Here is a 22,333-nt window from a genome sequence, read left to right as displayed (position 1 = left end):
TAGTATGGTTTGATATTTTAAAGTTCGATTTCGATGTTTGTGGTATGGCAAATCGATATCCATAGTTTGTTCAACTTCAATTATTATATACTCAAGAGTATTATGATTTCGACAATTCAATAAAATTCTCAATTGTATTCATATTAACACACTACACATATAGAAATATATATTCAAAAGAAAGTACAAACAACTACTTTTGTTAATCAATTACATTTAAAATACATTTCAATCAAAATAGAGTAGTCACAACTTCAACTTCTAAGTATTTAGTTTATACTAATACTAGGTTGCATATATATATATATTATGTAACTATGTACTTCAGTATGATATTCGTTATTCTGATATGTTATTTCTAAATATCAAATATCGTGCTGAATACCAAAAAATTTAAAATATATACCATATACTATACCAAAATTATGATATCAAAATTTTTAATATAGTATAATAATTCATTATATACCATATCGAATCTATCCCTATTTACACGTTAAATTTTTTTGAGCTAAAATCAGTCAAAAGTTACAAGTCAGTAACCTCCCACTTATAATTTTACAACTTATAAGTACTCTTAATTTGATCAAATATTTTATAATTTTAAGTAGAAAACTCTCAACTTCAAAATGAAAAATGAATTGTGGTACATAAGTTGGGGATCAATATTTATTTTTTTGTTCCAAACAAGATATGAATCAAATTTACCAGAAAAAAAGTCGTGATTTTGTAAGCACTAGTTTATTTCTAAAAGTAAGTACCATTATTTTCACTTAAACAAAATCTTTAAGCAGCACTTTAATTAGTTCAACAAGACCTTAATTTATAATAGTGCATGGTATCTTAATTTATTTTAAATTGAATGCCCAAATCTTTTTATTTTGGCAAAAGATTATGTCAACTTTAGAACTAGAAAAGCAATTTAATGCATTGAAATCAAAAGATACTTTTCTGGATTTTGATTTCCTTTCTTATTCTATTACTTTCTCTCATAATTTATGAGATACTTTTCATTTTTTTAAAAAAAATTATTCAAATTATGTAATTTTGATAAATACTTTAAGATAGATTTTATTATTGTATTGATATGAAAATAATTATAATTTATAATTTTTTAAAAGTAATTTTTAATTTTAAAATATTAATTTAATTAATCTTTAAAAATCAATTAAATTGACTTTCCAAAAAAGGAAAAAAATATATATGATGAATTAAAACACAGGGAGTATCGAAAAACATGAAACTTGAATGTTAATCGTATAATCTCTTTATGCTTTATTAAATTAGTTTAGTGTACGTTTTTGTATGTATATCTAGTGATAAATTAATAAAATTATTTATTAGGATAAAATTATTAAGAAGTAGTAATTGGTATTAAAATAAATATTGTATTTATTTAAATGATATAAATAAATATTATATCTCGAATATGCTACTATTTGTTGTACGCACCTTATCTTTTTCTTCAAATGATTTGTTGAATTTATATTCTTTTTCGTCATTTTGACTATTTTATCGTAATTAAAAAATAATCACTACCGATATTGATAATTTTCATTTAAGTTTAACATTTATTCATCAATGTGAAAAATACAGTTCAACTTTAATATAGTTTGATAGTGGAATTTGTTTATTACCAAATATATTTAAATCAGTAAATAACTCTTCTAAATTATGATCATAAACAATTTTCATTTTCTTACAATAGTTTATATTTTATCTTTTATATAAGTATGATTCTGACAAAAAAACAAGTAGTAACTTGACATATTATGTGTAAATATATAATAAATACCTTAACAACATAAATCGTATCAATATGACTGAGAAATATTTTTTTAAAAAAATATATATATATACCTATGAATTTGCTTGCAATCAGCACAAAGTTTAAATTACACGCTCCATATAAATCTTTCTTTTCATAAATAAAAATATTAAAAAATCAATCGATAATGACTTATATAAATATATTCATATATTGATCGAAAAACGTCTAATAACTTTACAGCAACAATAAATAAATTGATGAGTGAAAAGTAAAAGAAAAAACACGGTAATATTCGTGGAACATTATATCTAAAAAAATACCTTTTCTTTTCACCTTAGATACATATGTTGATACAAACTAAAAATAAAAAGAGACATTTTTAACAATTCAGAGTAGAAAAAGAGTTCTTACCATTTCAAGTAAAAAGAAGAGGAAAAACTACGTAATTAAACATACTTTACTATTATATAGTATATTATTATTATTATTTATACTTTCAAAATATTATATATATTATCATTAATTAAGTGTTTTCTAAGTATCTTACACTTAGGGAGAGAGACGAGCGAAATTCGTATGTTTCCCAGATACATGTGTATCACACTAGATATATGTCTGTGAAGTGCTTCACATGTATCTGAGATACTAGATACATGGGAGAGTGGCAAGTAGATATGGGAGGGAGGTGAGTGAGTTTTGCCATGTATCCCAGATACGTGTGAATGCACTTGCATACGTACAATGTATCTACAATAAATTACACTTTAATTTGACCTTATGTATCCGAGATACATGTATCTAGGGCACCAAAATTTGATAACATACGTAATCTAAGTAATTAACTCTTAAATTCGTGGGATTTATTTAAGTTTTCCAAAAAAGAAAGAAACACATAGCTCATAACTAAAATTTTATAACCGAAAAAAACAAATTACTCTAGAACCTAAAGAAATAACTAATTCAAGCATAACTAAAATTTGCATAAAATAATCCTTCGTAGTTAATAATACATAATGCATGTATATCATCTTTTATTTTTAATTTCTAGGCATATTACATTAATAGTCTAATACATGGGTCATTTGCGCCTTTAATATCTTACAAGTTATGTCATGGCATTAGTTCAGATTCTAAAAAACTTACGTCTTACTAAATATAAGTTCGATTATTTAAGGACAAAACTTAAAAGATCAATTCATTTAAAGAGCAAAAACTAAAAATCAACTCATATACAATTTTAATTTATGAATACTACATGTTACTTCAATAATGTATTTCAATAATTTAATTGCAAGTGATACAAAATTTTCAACAATATATATACATATTTTTATTTTTTTATATATATGATATGATGTCTGGATTTCGACTCCTTCTCCCTCTAGCTCCGCCCATATTTGATAAAAGTAATAACACAGGATTCTAACTCATAATTTTGCAATTAACTATATATTTTAATATTATTTTTTTTTCAAAAATTTAAATGTGATTAATTTTTGGTATGTTCTTTTATTATAATTTCTTTGTTGTACCTAATAACTCCATATATATTTGTTAGTCCTCCTTGGTGAAAAAGGACATAATTTCAGGTCAAATTAATGCGGTCTGATTTGGAATATAATTAAAGAAATAAAACTAAGAGAAGAATAATTGGATGATGACAGTAGGATTTAAAAATTTATAGGGGCCTAATGGATGCCCACTTTAGTCAGTTAGTGTAATTATTTTATATCAAATGTTTTTTTGTATTTGAATTTTTGTGCCACATGTTTAAGTCACGTTTGGATTTTTCCTATAATAAGTTAAAGTTATGTAGGCAAATATTATTTCGTTTTCATGCATATCTACAAAAAAAAAATAATGACTTCAATTATGACTAAAAATGTATCAATGTTGTTGTCTCCTTGTGCCAATTAGGGATAAGTTCAATCATCTTTTGGTTTACCAAATTGCACTGTCTAGTCGAAGTCACCTAACAATAACTAATATATGTATACTTTTATAATGTAACTAGTGAATGTTAGCAAGGTGCCCAATCACTATATAGTTTTTTTAATTATTAATGTCATATTGTTTGTAAAGTTTATTGACCTTGAAAAAGTTTATGATAAATTTTTAAAAGGTTTTGTAGAGATGTTTGAAGGTAAAGTGTATTTATAACTTATACTAGGAATGAAGATATTCAGGACAAGGTGAGAAGGACCCTAGTGATGGACAAAAAATAAGGGCGGCGAGACTGAGATCAATGGTCTGACCATGTGAAAAGGAGTACTCTATGCCGCACTGAGGAAGTCCAATAGGTTGACAATAATGGGTATGAGGAGTGGTAGAGGAAGTCTGAAGAGGGGTTGAAGAGAGGTGATTAGGCCAGATAATATGATATAATTGTAGTTTATCAAGTACGATGACTCTAGCTCATTCTTTTTAAAACGGAAGAAATATGTGTAAGTGCAATTGTTCTCTTCATTATGTTTCAGCATGACTGTATCGTTACTATATCTTTTTTTCCATACTTGTTTTTTATTATTTCCTCAAACCCACTTAATAGGATAATACTAAATATATTTTGTCGTATATTATTTTGTAAAATTTATTACATAAAACATTTTTTTCGTTTTTCTAATAGCACCAATGTTAAAAGAATGTTTTTGGACTTTCATCTTTTATGTGGGACTACTTCTATAGACAAAAGTATTATTTACCAATCAGTGATCATCAATAATAAAAAAAAAACATTATAAATTTGATAAAGTTAGTAGAACTCCATATTTTAGGTTCGAGTATTATATTATTAGAGCTATTTATGCGTGTTAGTGTTGTTTTGTGGTATTTTGGGTTTCTTCATTTTGCACAAAGTGAATTTTCATTAGGCATGGAATAAAATGGTGATATCTACTTGTTTAATATTTTGACCAATTGTGATACACATGTGCAACAGTAACACTCAACAATTAAAATTCAGATCTACAAAATAAATAGATTTAATAATTAAGATTAGGCCACTTATTAAATAAAAAAACAAATAAAGCCTTAATGCACGTCTGGTGTATTCAAATTCAAACATCTTAATTTATTAGTTAAAACAAATGAGGCCAGAGTCTTTTTCAATAAATTTAGCGTATATGTTTAACTGTTTCTATGAAAGAAATATAAAAAGTATGTTAACTTTATATTCCTTCATTTCACTATACGTGATGTGAATTGTCTAGATACAAATTGGTTCAGAGATGAGACAGGTTCATTGTTTGTCAAGTTAGCATACAACAATAAAAATAACAACATATTCGGTATAGTTTTCACTCGTGAAATTTGAAAAGGATAGTACTAGTATACAAAAATCTTACCTTATCTTTGTCGTGTAGAGAGGATGTTTAAGACAGATTTTCGGCTCAAGAAAAATGTTTTTCAAAACAAGTTTTGAAAGAAATAAAAGTCAAAAGCTAAAGTGAAAATATTGAAGAAATAAAAGTATTGACAATAATAGTCATAATAGAATTGTGTAATACTAAGGCTCAAATATGCCATTGAATTTTGAAAAAAGACTTATTTATGTCATCCGTTAAATGTTTGACTCATCTATGTCATTTCTGTTTGAGAAAGACTTATCCATATCATTTCCATTTGAGAAAAGGTTTATCTATGTCATTATTTGTTAACTGAAATAGCATATATGAGCCAAATTTTTAACAGATGACATAGATGAGTCATTTCTCAAAGTTTGATGACATATTTGAGCCTTTTTTCTTTTAAAATATAATTTAATTAATGACATGACCGAATCATAATTGATCACGTGTAAAAAATAAGTTTACAAAATCAGAACTGTTTTCCGTTAACAAATAATGACATGGGTGAGCCTTTTCTCAAACGGAAATGGCATAGATGAGCCAAATTTTTAACGAATGACAAAAATAAGTCATTTCTCAAAGTTCGATGACATGTTTGAGCATTTTCCCTAATAACAATACTGGTAAGGACACAAATAAATGCTACATACTAGAACCTTGCTCTACCACTAGATACCAAGTTAGCATCATCCTTGCAATTATATTTTCTCCTTATAAGAGAGAAGATAAAAGTGATTGAAATGCATAAAGCCAACATCTACAAGCATGACTTTGGAATGAATTATAGCAATATATAAAGAGACAAAGAAGATGATAGGAACAACCCAACAACGTCAAGTCGTCAACAACAACAACATACCTAGTGTAATCTCACGTGATAAGCACGACCAAAGTAACAAAAAAATGAGCATGAACATGGCTATCTAGTGTAGCCTGCATAATATCATTCCCTTATACCTTGGACCTTAAAAAGTACTTTTTAAAAAACACTACGCTGATGCACGAAAGGGAATAGGCTTCTTTATAGCTGTGTTACAACAGCCACATGAATGCTCATATGAGATTTTACGACGTTTAATTAAATCAGTTCAAGAGAACATACTCTTCCTCCCGCCTTTACTTGATGCTGTTCGCTACGTCAATTACAAAGCGATATTTGACATCCTTCTTTATTAACCTTTCGAGTGCCTCATTGACATACTGAATGGGGACTATCTCAATTTCTGGATAAATTTTGTGGGAAGCACAGAAATCCAGCATTTCTTGTGTCTGCTTTGTTCCACCAGTTACGCTCCCAACGATGCTCTTCATACCTGCCAGAAACAACTCATTTTTAGCCAGAGTACGACATATAGAACACAAACTTGCTTCAAATTGTGAGCAGATACAGAAAATAATACCGAGGATTAGATTTCCAGGGATAAATTTCACTTCACTTGGAAAGCCAACCAGAACAAGAACGCCAGCAGTCTTTAACAACGACAAGTATGTATCAAATGGGATATCTCCAGAAGCGGTGTTAATAATGAAGTCAAACGACTTACTCAGCGCCTGTAACAACGTAAGAGAGATCAATCACAACAACAGCAGGTTATAGCATTATCGTGATATCTATATCTATAGAGAAGTACAGACTGCAAGTTTATGACTGACATCATACCATCATCTGCTGTTCATCTGATGAGATTACAAACTTGTCTGCTCCAAGAAGATTTAACGCCTCTTCTCTCTTAGATATACTTGTACTGAATACCGTTACTTTTAATCCAAAAGCCTTTCCAAACTTCACTGCTAAGTGGCCTAGACCACCTAATCCAACGACACCTAAAGATTTCCCCGGTTGGTTCATGTTATGTCTTATCATCGGAGTATAAACAGTAATTCCAGCACATAGTAAAGGTGCTGCAGATGCAAGCGGGTAATTTTCAGGTATTCTAAAGCAGTACCTGTACATATAAACAACATATATCAGTATACTATATACCTATTTTATACGACCATTTGGTCCACATAGGGTATAGATCAGGGGACGTTGGGACGAGTAGGGTGAGAACAACACATAATTTGTCGGAGAGTTGGATATATTAACCTTTCATTGACTACAATGTAACTGGAGTATCCCCCTTTAGTAACTGTACCATCGACGTCCATACCATCAAAAGTGTTTATTGCTCCTTCTGAGCAATGAACCTCTAATGCATCACAACAATATTCACATTCCCTGCATGAATTAACATATGTTCCAACTCCAACATGGTCGCCAACTTTGAAGTGCTTAACATCCGTACCAACCTCTCTCACAATTCCCGTAATTTCATGTCTGACAATCATGAAAAAATTTCACAATATAAGTAAATGAGGTAAAATGTATCCTGGCACCGAATAATTTCTGAAATCAAGTTTCGCACCCTGGCACAAGAGGATATTTTGAAGTTCCAATTATATTCCTGGTCCAGATAACATCAGCGAAACACATCCCACAAAATGCAATGTCTAGCAGAACATCATCACTGCTGACTGCCCTGTGGTAAGTAAAATAAAATTTTAGCTGCAACTTAAAATAACTCGAAAAGTAGAATCAAATCAATAGTTCAACCATTTAAAGTTAGTGAATGATCATGTAATCCAAAGTGGCGAAATAGAACAGCCCTTTGGAGAGGACGAAAACTCAACCAAAAGAAAAGAAAATCAAGCATCTCAAAAGGCCATTCAATCATTGCACGCTGTAAATGTACCTCCGGTTGAATTCATAAGGTGAAAGAACTCCAGACGGATCTCTCGCTGCCCAACCAAGGCAATTCTCGTTTGCACTTGCAGATGTCATTACAATTATTCTGCATTAAGAATGCAATACAGAAGTAAGAATAATTTTATAGCAGAGAAGCCTAGCAGTGTGTATTTGCGAAGATTGCTATTCCTTTACCACAAGTTGTATAACTTTACAGCTTTGTTGATAAACTTGAGTGTCATTATAGCTTTTCTGAGACTGATCTGAGTATGTTTGGAAGAAGTGGAATCATATATTCCTCCATCAAGAACTCTCATGTTCAGAAGATAAAAATATTGGCGTAGATGAGAATTGTTGAGATGGACACACATGGGCATGTTATTGTTGATATCGGAGACAAAGTGAGAGTGGCTTCCATGGAGGACAAGATAGGGGAAGCAAGACTGAGATGGTTGTGATAAGGAGATGCACATATGCTCCAGTGCGGAGGTGTGAGAGGTTGACTATGGATGACCTTAGGAAAGTTAGAGGTAAACCGAAGAAGTATTGAAAATAGGTGATTAGACCTGACATGACCCAACGTCAGTTTACTAAGGACATGACCTTAGATAGGAGATTGTGGAGTACACGAATTAGGGTAGAAGATTAGTAGGTAGAAATGCATTGTCTTGTTATTCATCCATACTAGTAGTCGTAGTATTACTCTTATAGTTTATTGTCTTCGATATTTGTTACTATCTATTGTTTCTTGAACTTTGACTTTCATATTATTTTGTTGTAGTGCTAATCAATTACTATCTGTTATTCCATTACCTCTTTTCCTAATTGCTTTGGATGTTTTTCTTAAGCTAAGGGTTTATCAGAAACAATTTCTCTATTTAACATAGAAATAAGGTCTAATTACACTCTACTCTACTCTACCCTCCCATTTGATCAGACCCCACTTCGTGAACTGCACCGGATATATTGTTGTTTTTGGACCCTACTAATTCGGATTTGTGCCACTTTGGGGGTAAAGTGGCTCACTAACAAAACTTTCAGAGCTAAAACTCAGATATATGTTAATTTATTTTTCCGAAAAATAAACAATTTACATTCTATATGCAAAAACCTTATAAGAATTGTTCTAATCGACCATATAACGTCTTAAAAAATTAAAAAAATCAAATACAACGATTGCATCAATAGGGATATAGTGAGTATAAAAAAATTGAAACATACAACAGATCGTTGACTTATTCTTCAAATTGCTATTACAATTATAGTACAGTTGATTCCAAATATCAGATTTTCAAATATGAAAAGTTCATAACGAAAAGAGAATAAACCTGGAAGGGAGAACGAACAGGGAAGAGATAGAACTAATCAACAGCTCCCAAAAAAAGTGACCGCAAACGGAAAATGAAAAAGTTACTTGAGTCTTGAGATGGATTTACTCTATTTGTTTTTTATTTTTAAAATTGAATTTTGTTAAGAATTTTGAATTTTTTTATAAAAAATAATAATGATGTGGCCGAATTATAATTGGCCACGTGTCAAAAATGGTTTTGCAAAACCACTGTTAAAAAATAATGACATGAATGAACATTTTCTTAAACGGTAATGACATAGATGAGCCAAACTTTTAACGAATGACATAAATGAGTTTTTTCTAAAAGTTCGATGGCATATTTGAGTCTTTTCCCTTTAATATTTAAAATTTTGAAATTAGTTAGAGTTATATTTATTTTATTTTTTGCGGAGAAGGGCCTAAAATTCCCCTCAAGTATTTGAATTGATACAAAATTACCCTCCATCCAACTATCGGTCCTAAAATGACCCTGACGTCCACCTTTCGGCTCAAAAACACTCTTATGTCTAACGGATCATACTCATTAGGTGGATGGAGGGTAATATTGTACCAAATCTCATAGTTTAAGGGCATTTTAGGCCCTTTTCCGTTAAAATAATTTGAAATTACTTAAAATATAAGATCACACGATTGACTTGATTTTGAATTTCATAGTAAATTTAAAATTATAAAAAGGCTAGGGATCTACTCTCTACACTCCTCCCTTCCCGACCAATCACTTCCTATCTCTTCCATTTTTTTTCTATTTGGATCTTGTCCATCATTTTTAATTTTTTTAATTTATGACAAACAAGAGAAAGAAAATGAGGAAAATAACGGTGCATTCATATAGAAATAGTTAGTTCAATAAAAAATGAGTTAATTAAGCAAATATATACTAATATTACATTTTTCTTTTATGTGTGCCCAAAATTAATAGTAAAAGAATACAACTAATTATTTCTCTTATCCCCACCCTCATCCCATCATGACAATAATACTAATTAAAAGAATATAAATATGTGAGTTCATTTCAAGTTTGAGTCCCGGATATCCTAATAAAGAATAAAAGATTACAAAAAGGAATAAAAGAGAAAATGAACAAGACATTTGGATAATTGAGAGAAAATTCTATATTAATGAAAATAATAACTTTTTTAGATGGACAATCAGTCGGAGTAAGTGTGGATTTTAGTTGGATCCCCATTTATGAATTGGGCTACGTTATAATAAATTGGGATCGATTTAAAATAAGCCAATAGGAAGATATCATGAAATTAATTGTTTTTTCAATATTACTTTCAAGTGTATCGGGTCAAAATATGAATCATAAGTGGTTTTTATAGAAAAATAGAATATTTAAAATATCATTTTTATTATTTATTTGAGAAGGGTTTAAATTTGGACCAATCACATTAAGCAATATAATAAATAAATATTTAATAATTTTACTTTAAGGGAGCTATTAAAAATAAGGGCAAATATGAGTCAAAAGATTAACATCGAGGATATTTTTGAACTGAAAGGTGGACGTCAGGGATATTTTAAGGCCGATAGGTGGATGGAGGGTAATTTTGTACTAATTCAAATACTTGAGGGGCATTTTAGATCCTTCTCCGATTCTTTTATTTATTTATAACATGTAAAAAATTTGATATTTTGAAAGCAAATTGATTTTGGAGGTTTCTTTTTTAATTCAATGGTATGCAACAAAGAAAGAAACTTTTTTGATATATGAAGTTAAAAAATTCAAGACGTCTGATTTAGGACGGAGATATTCGAATCATTTTGCTATAACTCATATTGATTTGTGGCTTATGAATTTGCTACTATGATTTGGGGATTCAATTCAAAGCTGACAAGTGTTTTGGTGTCCTACATATGATAGGGACTCAAATAAATAAATGTTGAAAGGTATGTGAAATAATTTTCCCTTTTTTCGGTCTAGAATTTGTTGTCCTATAATCAATAAAAAATCACTTGCTTAGAAATTTTAGGGATTGTTCGGTTTGTTGATAAATTTTGATGGAATAAAATTATATTTGAATTGGTGATGAAAAAATTACTTATTATGTTATTGATTTTTAGTGATTGTTTATTGAAAAGTTATCAAAATTGAAGCCTAAAATCAAAATATACGACAGTTGGCTTTAATTGCTACCAAACTAGTTTTTTATTTAACTTAATCCAAGCTCTAAATATTAGTAAGAGCAACTTTCACGTATAACAAACACAAAAATCATATTTGTATGTTATAACTATAGTTTGCATAATTCATAACAAAGTATATTTCGCTATACATATACAAAAGAAAGCAGTTGTATATAATATGTTTCTGTTTCGGTATACATATACAAAAGATTAATTGTATAATTTGTGTTTGTATAAAGCGAGAAAGAGAGAAAGGCAAAAGAGAATTGGACAGGAGAATATTTGTATTGTATAATATAAGTGTATAGGACGAAGATATATGTATTTGCATGTGTATATACAATTTTCTCTCGCTTTATACAAACAAAAACACAATTTATACATTTATGTTTGTATAAGCGAGAGAGGCGAGCAAGATCTGGGAGAGGGAGAGAGGAGAACGAAAATATATGTATATATGCAATTTTCTCTCGCTTTATACAAACACAAACACATTTTATGCATTTGCGTTTGTATAAAAAGTGAGAGAGGCGAGCGAGATTCACCAGGAGAGAGGCGAAATATCAACAGTTTGATATGGGGTACAATTAAATCAAACTATGTTTATAACATTTAATTTGAATTAATAATTTACTATTATATACAATTTTCCCTATTAGTAATAGGACTCCCAACTAAAAAATAAGAAATTATTTTGGCTTCTTATGCTTTTTTAATGCTAAATTTAGTTGAGAGATTTTATGGATAGAAAAACATAAATTGAGTAATTTTATTGATACAAAATAAAGTTTAGTAATTTTACTAAATAAATTTTCAAAGGTGAATGACCTTTTGAAATATTAACTCGAATTTAAATGAACCATTCTCTCCTTCTAAGTTCCTAACTCATTATGGAGGAGAACTAGTCTATAATAGAGGTAAGCATTCGATTTTGAAAAAGTGGGCACTGAATATTTAATTGAACTAATTTGTTTTGGTTTTTCAATTTTAATTTGGTATTTTTAAAATGATTTATCGGTGTGAATGAAAAATAAAATAAGAACAAAAGTAAAATATAAGACAATTAAATTTTTTAAACCATGTTAAGTTATTATGTGTCTCACAATGAAATATTTATTGTGCTTAAAAGATTATATTTGTCTAATCAAAAACATGTGCCTTCAATTACTGCTCGAGGAAACAAGGATGAGACCGAACCTATTGACGACAAGAGACTGCAATTTTAGGAAGTTTTATTTTAGTAATATTTATTTGCTGTTTTTTATATGTATTCTACCTAAAAATAGAATTCTACCTAAAATAGATTTCTAGGTTTATTCTTTGTTGTATAAATACATGTATTAGTACAATGAATAAAAACATGAAAGACAAATTTCTTTATGTAAGCCTGCGACCTTGTTCAACATGGTATCAGACTTAAATCCTGTGGTTCCATCCACTTCCGTAACCCAATCGAATAACCTTGCACCGCAAATCATAGTCCAACAGGACAATTCTGCTTTTCCCACTGGGATAGTTCTTGACGAAACGAATTATCCTTTATGGTCACAGCTAATGGAGATGCGTATTGGAGCAAGAAACAAAGTTGGATATCTTACCAGCGAATTGACCAAACCATCATCAACTAATCCAACATATGGCACATGGATCATCGAAAATCACAAAGTTCGAAGTTGGCTTATTGATTCAATGAGCCCGCATCTGATGCAAAGATTTATTCGCCTAGCAACCGCTCAAGAGATATGGGAAGGTGCTTCAAAAACATTCTATGATGGATCGGATGAGACTCGCTTGTTTGAACTGAATCAACAATCTTTCACCGCCAAGCAGAATAGTCGACCTTTGTCTACCTATTATAACGAACTCATTGCAATTTTTCAGGAAATTGACCATCGGACAGCTTCACAAGAGAGATCAGTGGAAGGGATTGTACAGTTACATTCCGTAGTGGCTAGGCTTCGAGTTCACATATTTCTAAGTGGACTTGATTTAGAATTTGATCAAGTTTGTGGTGAGATTTTGCGAAAAGATCCAAAATTGGATTTGGAAAGCTGTTATGCGTATGTAAGGAGAGAAGCACAACAAAGACAAATCATGGAAAGTTCTAGACCACCCTGAAAGTTCAGCCATGGTGGTTCAACGTGATACACAAACGAGTCGAAGCATTTCATTATCTGGAAAAACAAATAACTTTGTTTGCAATCATTGTGGTGAAAAAGGGCACACCCAACAGCGCTGCTTTGAGATTATTGGATAGCCAGAATGGTGGAATTTTTCAAAAAAACCAAGAAAGAACTTGATTGGCAGAGCAACAATAGCCACAATGTGGCTCAGCCAGGTAACTTTGGTAAGGTTGATGTTTTTTCTATCACTTCCAAGAAAAATACATGGATTATTGACACAAGAGCATCCGATCATATGACTAGAGACTCTAATAAGTTACAAACTATTCACCCATCCTCGCAACAAGTTATTTCTACGGCTAATGGAAATACTTGTAATATAACGGGGGAGGGTTCTGTTAAATTGTCTAGTACTTTGACTCCTGAAACTGTTTTGGTGGTGCCTTCACTCCAAAACAATTTGTTGTCTGTAAGCCAAATTACTTCATCTCTTAATTGTACTGTTATTTTTTGGCCCTTATTTTGTATCTTTCAGGACATTCTGACCCGGAAGACTCTTGCTTATGGTGTTAAACGGGAAAAGCTATACTATCTGGAGTTGGATGAGAATACAGAGCATAATTTTGGGCAGGCATGTCATACAAGTGGAGTTGATAAAGCTAAAGAAAAAATATGGCTATGGCATAGGAGACTAGGACACATCTCTTTTGGTTATCTTAAGACACTTAGGCCAAGTTTGTTTGCTGATTTTGATGTTTCAGATTTCCAATGTAATATTTGTGAACTAGCAAAAAGCCATCGAATTCCTTATTTTCCAAGTTTGAATAAATGTTCAGAACCTTTCATTGTTATATATTCTGATATTTGGGGTCCAGCAAGGATCCCCTCTATTTCAAAAGCTCGATATTTTATCACTTTTATCGATGAATGCACTAGAATGACATGGGTGTCTTTATTTTACAAGAAGAGTGATGCATTTAAAGCATTTAAGGAATTTTACAATATGGTGCATACTCAATACCAAAGGAAAATTTGAATTTGGCAGTCTGACAATGCTAGGGAGTTTATTGATGGTTCATTCGGAGAATATCTTAGTCAGTTGGGGATACGACATCATACTTCATGCACATATACACCGCAACAAAATGGTTTAGCAGAAAGAAAGAATAGACAAATTTTGGAAGTAGTTCGTGCCTATCTTTTTGGTATGAACATGCCTCACTTTTATTGGAGGGAAGCAGTAAAGTCGGCTATTTATCTTATCAATCGAGCCCTTTCCCGGGTTATTGACTTTCAAACCCCTCAACAAAAGCTAAAGTCATTTTGCACGATAGCCCATCTGCCGAACCTTGAACCTCGAGTTTTTGGATGTACAGTTTATGTCCATATTCCAAAAGTCTTAAGAGGTAAATTGGATCCCTGTGCAAAAAGATGTGTGTTTGTTGGGTATTCAGACTTCCAGAAAGGGTATCGGTGTTATGATCCTCAGAATAAGAAGTTGTATGTTACATTAGATGTCTCCTTTTATGAGAAAGAACCTTATTATGGAGGGGGAGTTTCCAGTTCAACTCTTTATGAAGAGAATGTGAGTAAAGCACTTAAGCCGAACAAGCAAGATACTGGAATTCCACTGGACCAAGATGAGTTCTTAGACTTGGAAGAACTGCAAAGGAGATTGAGTAAGAATACACATGTAATTGAAGAGATTTCCTCGGATCCTATCGAATTTCCAGTTTTTCCAAATCTATCTGAGAGGGATGAAGTATCGATGCATAATGAAGATACCGTAGAAGACCTCATATTAACACCATCAGCTGAAGAGTCCTCACAGAATGTTCAAGAAGATGTTGCACCTCAGGTAATTCTTAATACTCTTTCTCAATTACCATTAAGATTAAATAGGGGTGTCCCTAGAAAACAATATGAACCCGATCTTAGAACCAAGGCCAAATATCTAATTAGTAACTATATCTCAAGTCATAGATTATCGGATTCATATGCTCTAACTGTTAATCAATTATCCAAAGTATCTATTCCTAGTAGTGTGCAGGATGCATTAACAGATCCAAAATGGACCAAGGCAATGTATGAAGAGATGGAAGCCTTACAAAGAAACTCAACTTGGGAGGAGTTACTTCCGCTGCCAAGAGAAAAAAAGACAATTGGTTGTAGATGGGTATATACTGTGAAACTTAATGTAGATGGAAACATTGATAAATACAAGGCGAGGCTAGTTGTGAAGGGTTATGCTCAGAAGTATGGAATTGATTACCAAGAAACGTTTGCACCAGTAGCCAAGCTCAATACTATTCGTATTCTTATATCTATTGCAGTGAATAGAGATTGTCCTTTACAACAGTTTGATGTGAAAAATGTCTTTCTAAATGGTGACTTGGAGGAAGAAGTATACATGGAGTTTCCACCAGGCATTAAGCAAGGAACAATGCATAAAGACAAAATATGCAAACTGAAAAAATCACTTTACGGGCTAAAACAGTCGCCTAGAGCTTGGTTTGGGAGGTTAGCTTCAAAGATGAAGTCTGTTGGTTACTTGCAAAGTAACTCTGACCATACTTTGTTTATTAAACAAAATGAGGGAAAGATAACAACATTGATTGTATATGTAGATGATATGGTATTAACTGGTGATGACCCCGAAGAAATGGAGAAACTACAACAATACTTAGCGACCAAGTTTGAAATGAAAGACTTAAGACAACTGAGATATTTCCTAGGTATTGAAGTGTCAAGGTCAAGACAGGGAATCTCTCTTTCCCAGCGAAAGCATGTATTGGATTTATTGATAGAAACTGGAATGCTTGATTGCAAACCAGCTGAAACACCGATGGAGATGAACCAACAACTTGGAATTTCTTCTGCGCAACAATTAACAGACAAAGTTTGTTATCAGCGGCTAGTGGGGAAGTTGATCTATCTAACTCATACTAGACCGGATATTGCATATGCGGTAAGTGTGGTGAGCCAGTTTATGCATGCTCCAAGTATAGAACACTTGAATGCAGTCCATAGAATCCTAAAGTATTTGAAAAATGCTCTTGGAAAAGGGTTGATGTACTCAAAGAATGAAACACCAACTGTTGAAGGCTACATAGATGCTGACTGGGCTGGAGATCGCTCAACCAGGAGATCGACTTCAGGTTACTTCACATTTGTTGAAGGTAATCTTGTTACCTGGAGAAGTAAGAAACAAAAAGTTGTTTCTCGATCAAGCGCAGAAGCGAAATTTCGAGGTATGACGCATGGTTTATGTGAACTATTATGGATCCAAAGAGTTTTGCGTGATCTTGGAGTTAAAAGTGATGGACCTATGAAGTTGTTTTGTGATAATAAATCTGCAATTCAAATAGCACAAAATNTTAATGCTAAATTTAGTTGAGAGATTTTATGGATAGAAAAACATAAATTGAGTAATTTTATTGATACAAAATAAAGTTTAGTAATTTTACTAAATAAATTTTCAAAGGTGAATGACCTTTTGAAATATTAACTCGAATTTAAATGAACCCTTCTCTCCTTCTAAGTTCCTAACTCATTATGGAAGAGAACTAGTCTATAATAGAGGTCAGCATTCGATTTTGAAAAAGTGGGCACTGAATATTTAATTGAACTAATTTGTTTTGGTTTTTCAATTTTGATTCGGTGTTTTTAAAATGATTTGTTGGTGCGAATAAAAAATAAAATAAGAACAAAATTAAAGTATAAGACAGTTAAATTTTTTAAACCATGTTAAGTTATTATGTGTCTCACAATGAAATATTTATTGTGCTTAAAAGATTATATTTGTCTAATCATAAACATGTGCCTCCAATTACTGCTCGAGGAACAAGGATGAGACCGAACCGAAAACCAAAGAAGCAAAATCAAAAAAATCGAATTAGTTCAATTTGTTTTTTTTTTTAATTCTCCATATTTGTGCCCACTCTTCGAAGTTAACAATTATATATATTATATTAGCATTTGGTTAATTAAGTCCTTTTGTACAACATACAAAAAACTTGGATTATACGGAGAAAGCCTAATGTTTCATTATTTTTATTGAAATTGACAACAATAACATCAAGATTATAATTAATTAACATACATGTTTTATACATTACATGATAGAACAAGAATATACATTATCATCATTAAACAAATTGCTAACTTTGTCATCTCCTCTTTGAGTTATAGGCAAAGTACCATACTTATCAGTAGCATTATAACCATGCCTCCAATAATTGTAACTTTCTTTGTACTCTGTTGTTGTATCTTTGAAATAATTATTTGATGATGTGAAATATAGTGGTGGATTTGGGTATGGCCAAAATTCTGCCCTCTTTCCTGATCTTCTTACTGCTTTTAGCACCTTTTTTCGATCGACGTATCCCATTACGGTCACCTTTTCCATCTCTACATCGATCTCTACTGAATCCACCCCTGTTATTTATATGCTCATTATTGTACGTTTAACAAAATTATAGATTTGTAGCAAAATATTTGATGTATATATTGTGGCGAATTTAATTGTTGTGAACAAAATTTGTGACGGACATGTCATAATTTTGTCACAAGTTTGTGAAGGCCAATGAGGCCGTCACAAATTTGTTAGGGGTATGTGATAATGTGAATCATAATACTTAGTTCAATTGTAATTAAGAAAATTATAGATTTGTCATGGAATACTTATGATAGAACTTGATATGAGGGAGTTGCTTGGATAGTAAGCACCTTTCACTTTCAATTTTAAGATTGTAAGTTCGAGTCATTAAAAAAACAAAAAAAAAATGAGAGCTTGACATACTACTATAATGGAATTTTTACTATAGGGGCGGTGGAACTATAGTTTCACTTATGAATTTGACAGCATTCAATAACTTTAATTAAAATCTTATGATGATTTTAAATACCTAATAAGATTTTAAATTCAGTTATTTAAAATCTTGTAGTCTGATATATGCTATATGAAAAGTTAAAATAAAAAAGCTATCAATAAAGCCATAAAGAAAAGAAATATTCTTTTCAATGGACCAAAAAAAAAAGTAAGATAAATAAATTAAAACCGATGATGCATAATCTTTGCATACCTCTAAGCTTGAGGACAGCGTCTTTGACAACTCTCTCACAACCAGGGCAACACATCCTTACTTTGAGTTCCACCGTCTGTAAAATAAATCACCATTAAATAATTCTCACAATTATTCTTTGCTTACTAAATTAATTGTACTTTATCCATCTCAAATTATTTATCGTTATTCAACATTTAAGGTTTTAAATTATGATTTCAAATCTACTATTTATTTCAATTAATCTTAGTAAATTATACTCCATGCACTATAACAAACAAAAGATGAGTAGTTTATTTAGCGCAATTATAAATATGAGTATTTATAATACAAATTAAATATCATTAAAGACTTTAGCAATTTTGAATGTAATGACATTAACTCAATTATTGCTAAATATTTTTGGCGGCAATAAAAAATTGTATTACCATTAAACATCTCTTTTGTTATAGTAACGTCAAAAATACTAAATTCAGATGATCTGATGCTATAAAACAGCATCCTCCTAGCATGGTCGTTAGGATAGTCATGTGATCAACATATTCATTTTAGCGTTAGCTAAGTCAAACAACATTAGTGTAAAGAATTTTTCCTAGTATAAATTCACTTAAATAATATTTATAGGTAAGTTTTCTTAATCTTTAAAATAAGATAGGTTATATGAGAAGAAATTACTAGATTCAATTAGTCACTATGAAGATTATCCTAACTAGGCTTTGCATCAAAAGGATGACAGAAGTAGGGGTGAGATTCTGCTTTCCGGATCGCTATTGGTCTCCATTTATCATTTATACTTTTTAATTTTCTTTCGAAGACTGGAAATATATTTTAGAATCTAGAAATGTATTAAATACTCTTTATACTTATTCTATCACGGTTGTGGCCTAACTTCCCTTTGGAAGTTTCGTATGTGTTATTTCTTTTAGCTTACACACCATTTTGGGGTTCTAGGGTGTCTGTCATCATGAACTCGACTTTTGGATCGTGACAAAACAGGTAAAGATATACATATAACTTGAAACTTTTTCCATTATTCAAAAGATACATCTTTACAATAAAGTTGGCTAGTAAATTCAGATGAAATCATTTCCAGGTTGAACTGATGAAAAGGTGAGAAAAGATTAAAGGAAGAAGAAAGACCAAAGAAAGTGAAACCTGCAAAGAAAGTGGTCGACCCCTAGGCATGTTGTTGTTGTTGTTGATGGCTTTGTAAAGCAAAGAGATCTAACAGTGCCAAAGAGTTTCTGGATAGGCTTTCCATTTGTAAAGAGGTTGCTTGAGTGTATATATATATTGACAATGACATATATGACTCGTTAAAAAGGGGAGGAGACTTATTGTTGAAGACTTTAGTTAAGTAAATTATATAAAGGTATATTTACTTGGGTTCGGTCTCGATAATAGAGAAAATTATGTTGAGAGCATTATAACATGCAATCTGAATTTAATTAGGTTTACTCAAAGAAAAAAGACAAATAGTTCGTACGGTATGTTTTCTTGGGATTAAGCCCTGAAATGGAGAAAATCTTATTGAAACTGTGGTCTCTAAAATTGCCCCTGCAACGTATAATACAAATTTAATCAAGTTTTAATATAGATATCACACACTAGATGAGACGCCAATAAAAAAGACGACATAGTTAAGTAAATTATATAAAAGTATGTTTTCTCACTTCATAAAAAATTATTGTTAGCGGCAATTAATTAACGACAATAGGTTAATTATTGTTGAATATGCCTTTTTGAGGTAATTACTAGTGATAATTATATTCTAACACTTTTGTAAATGCTCCTAAAATCTATATTAAAGTACATATTTCTTGTCGCTAAAAAGTTATTTTTATTGTAGAATATAATGAGATAGACAGATAATGACACATTTAACATGGTATTTACCATAGTCAAGCATAATATGTTGTTTAAGTCTCACCGTCACCACTCTTTAAAAAAAAGCAGTTTCACACGTAATAACGTGTTGAAGAAATAATTAATTAAATTAAGAGTATACTTTTGCTACCCAAAGAATTAAGGCATCTCTCCCCTAAGTTCCAATCTCTTGATTAGCACATCAATTAAGCAAGCAGACAATGTGCACTTGTCTCAAAAATGGCAATCCTCTTCACTTTTAGTAATTTTTCAATTGATTATTGGCATGTGGGTTTTTTTATTTAATATTCTACTTTGTTGAATGAAAAACACTTTTATGTAGGAAGGGAATGGCATCTAAAAACTTGAAGCATGGGGACAAGCCAAATGGCTGCTGACACTGAAAAGTAAAAAAGGAATATCAAGACATAGGAAAATGAGATAGGCTAAAGTAAGTACAAATTAAAGGTCTTTATTTCCTATATATTTTTCGATATTTGGTGTCTGATATATGCATTAGAGTCCTAACTCATTGGGATTAGCATCATGTAGGATTGATTTTTAAAAAACGATTGCTTACAAGAAAATGGTATAATACGTAATAAATATGCCTTTTAATTTGGCATCAATTAGTATCTATGCTCTCTAACTTTGAATGTACATAAGTAAACACTTATACGTAGGGGTGTGCATTCGGTTTTTTGGTTTGATCTTACACTATTTGGTTTGGATTTTCGGTTTTTGGTTTTGTAAAAGTGTAACCCAATCCGATCCAAAATAAATTTGGTTAGGTTTGGTTTTTCTCTATTCGGTTTGGCTTTTTTCAGTTTGGTTATTCGGTTATGTCAATAATTAATAACATATATAACAAAAGTAATAATATTTAATCCCTTAAATATACTTTCTAATATAAATCATAAGTAAAACTTAAAACACAATACTTATAAGTATACCTATTGTAGATATAATTCAAACATAAAAGGGAGAAGACATAAGTACCCCCTAGACTATGACCGAAATCCTAGAGACACACCTTAGCTAAATTAAGGTCCCATTACCCCCTTGAACTCATTTTTTTTGTAATTTTGTACACCTTTTGACATGTGGCACACCACGTGACTCCACGCAGTATATATATATATATAATTCGATTTTTTTTGGTTTTTCGGTTTTTATCTTTTAAAATCCAAAACCAAACCAAAAAAACAAACAAAGTAATTTATTAATCCAAAACCAATCCAAAAAACCAAAAAACCAATCCAAATAAAATTTCGGTTTGGTTATTCGGTTTAATCCGAATATTGCACACCCCTACTTATACGCATATATAAAATTGAATAAGTAGACACACACATTCGACGTGGCATCTTACTTGACAATTCATGTAAGACATTACGTAGGATGCGTATATTTACTTATTCAATTTATATAAATTTAAAAGTGTCTTCTTGTGCACAACTAGAGTTGGAGCACATAGATATTAATTGAAGCGAGTTAAGTAACATATTTATGTGTTATATCAAAATAATAATTATACCTAAAATTTGAATTCAAATTTTTTAATTAAAAATAAAGGAATCGTATTCATCCTACCTGATAAGTGCAAAAGTTTTTTTGATGCAAAGGAAACAAAATATTCCAAATATCTCCTTTTCATTTTGATCTGATCATCATCTCGTGTAAGCTTTTTATTTATTTATTTATTATTATATGATACGAAGCATGCACCATTATCAACCAGTAATCCATTATCAAAGGTTTTATTCCTCACCTCTCAATTTTCACCCTCCGTTTCATCTCATGACACACACACTGTTTTGTCTTTGATTCCTTTTCGTTTCCGCAAATATCTATTATAATAAATTTAATTATGTTCCATAATTATAGTTTGTATATTTACGAGTTATAGCTACAATTTAAGCAATTTCGTTTGTATAATTTGCGAGTGTGATTG

General features: G+C 30.9%; 4 protein-coding genes across 5 annotated transcripts in view; 2 read left to right on the top strand and 2 right to left on the bottom strand.

The window, feature by feature from the left end:
• The window catches only part of LOC125861830 (uncharacterized protein C119.09c-like), a 436,566-nt gene that overhangs the window by 364,517 nt on the left and 49,716 nt on the right, over window positions 1-22,333 (top strand). The window lies entirely within an intron of this gene.
• Window positions 6,227-9,295, bottom strand: LOC125861821 (probable cinnamyl alcohol dehydrogenase 1). The gene is made up of 7 exons (XM_049541700.1): window positions 9,175-9,295; window positions 7,854-7,952; window positions 7,527-7,640; window positions 7,208-7,438; window positions 6,779-7,064; window positions 6,519-6,669; window positions 6,227-6,431 (listed from the first exon to the last, which is right to left on the bottom strand). Exons 2-7 carry the CDS (start codon window positions 7,940-7,942, stop codon window positions 6,235-6,237), a joined length of 1,068 nt encoding a protein of 355 aa, XP_049397657.1. The 5' UTR covers window positions 7,943-7,952; window positions 9,175-9,295; the 3' UTR covers window positions 6,227-6,234.
• On the top strand, window positions 12,732-13,445 carry LOC125862902 (uncharacterized). Its single transcript, XM_049543025.1, has one exon. It carries the CDS (start codon window positions 12,732-12,734, stop codon window positions 13,443-13,445), a length of 714 nt encoding a protein of 237 aa, XP_049398982.1.
• Window positions 17,485-19,830, bottom strand: LOC125861833 (heavy metal-associated isoprenylated plant protein 30-like). The gene is made up of 3 exons (XM_049541712.1): window positions 19,669-19,830; window positions 18,535-18,610; window positions 17,485-17,887 (listed from the first exon to the last, which is right to left on the bottom strand). The coding sequence occupies exons 1-3, from the start codon at window positions 19,696-19,698 to the stop codon at window positions 17,565-17,567; spliced, it is 429 nt and encodes a 142-aa protein (XP_049397669.1). The 5' UTR covers window positions 19,699-19,830; the 3' UTR covers window positions 17,485-17,564.

Source organism: Solanum stenotomum, chromosome 4, assembly GCF_019186545.1.
Source record: "Solanum stenotomum isolate F172 chromosome 4, ASM1918654v1, whole genome shotgun sequence".
NCBI classification, from domain to species: Eukaryota; Viridiplantae; Streptophyta; class Magnoliopsida; order Solanales; family Solanaceae; genus Solanum; species Solanum stenotomum.
This window is presented reverse-complemented; position numbering and strand designations above follow the sequence as displayed.

Coding starts and splice junctions, on each gene's coding strand:
- LOC125861821 (XM_049541700.1), bottom strand. CDS start 7,942: ATGACATCTGCAAGTGCAAACGAGAATTGCCTTGGTTGGGCAGCGAGA. Junction 7,065..7,207: donor TACATTGTAGTCAATGAAAG/GTTAATATATCC, acceptor TTATATGTACAG/GTACTGCTTTAGAATACCTG. Junction 6,432..6,518: donor CCCTGGAAATCTAATCCTCG/GTATTATTTTCT, acceptor TGTTTCTGGCAG/GTATGAAGAGCATCGTTGGG.
- LOC125861833 (XM_049541712.1), bottom strand. CDS start 19,698: ATGCCTAGGGGTCGACCACTTTCTTTGCAG. Junction 18,611..19,668: donor GTCGACCACTTTCTTTGCAG/GTTTCACTTTCT, acceptor TTTATTTTACAG/ACGGTGGAACTCAAAGTAAG. Junction 17,888..18,534: donor CGCTGTCCTCAAGCTTAGAG/GTATGCAAAGAT, acceptor TATAAATAACAG/GGGTGGATTCAGTAGAGATC.
- LOC125862902 (XM_049543025.1), top strand. CDS start 12,732: ATGGTATCAGACTTAAATCCTGTGGTTCCATCCACTTCCGTAACCCAA.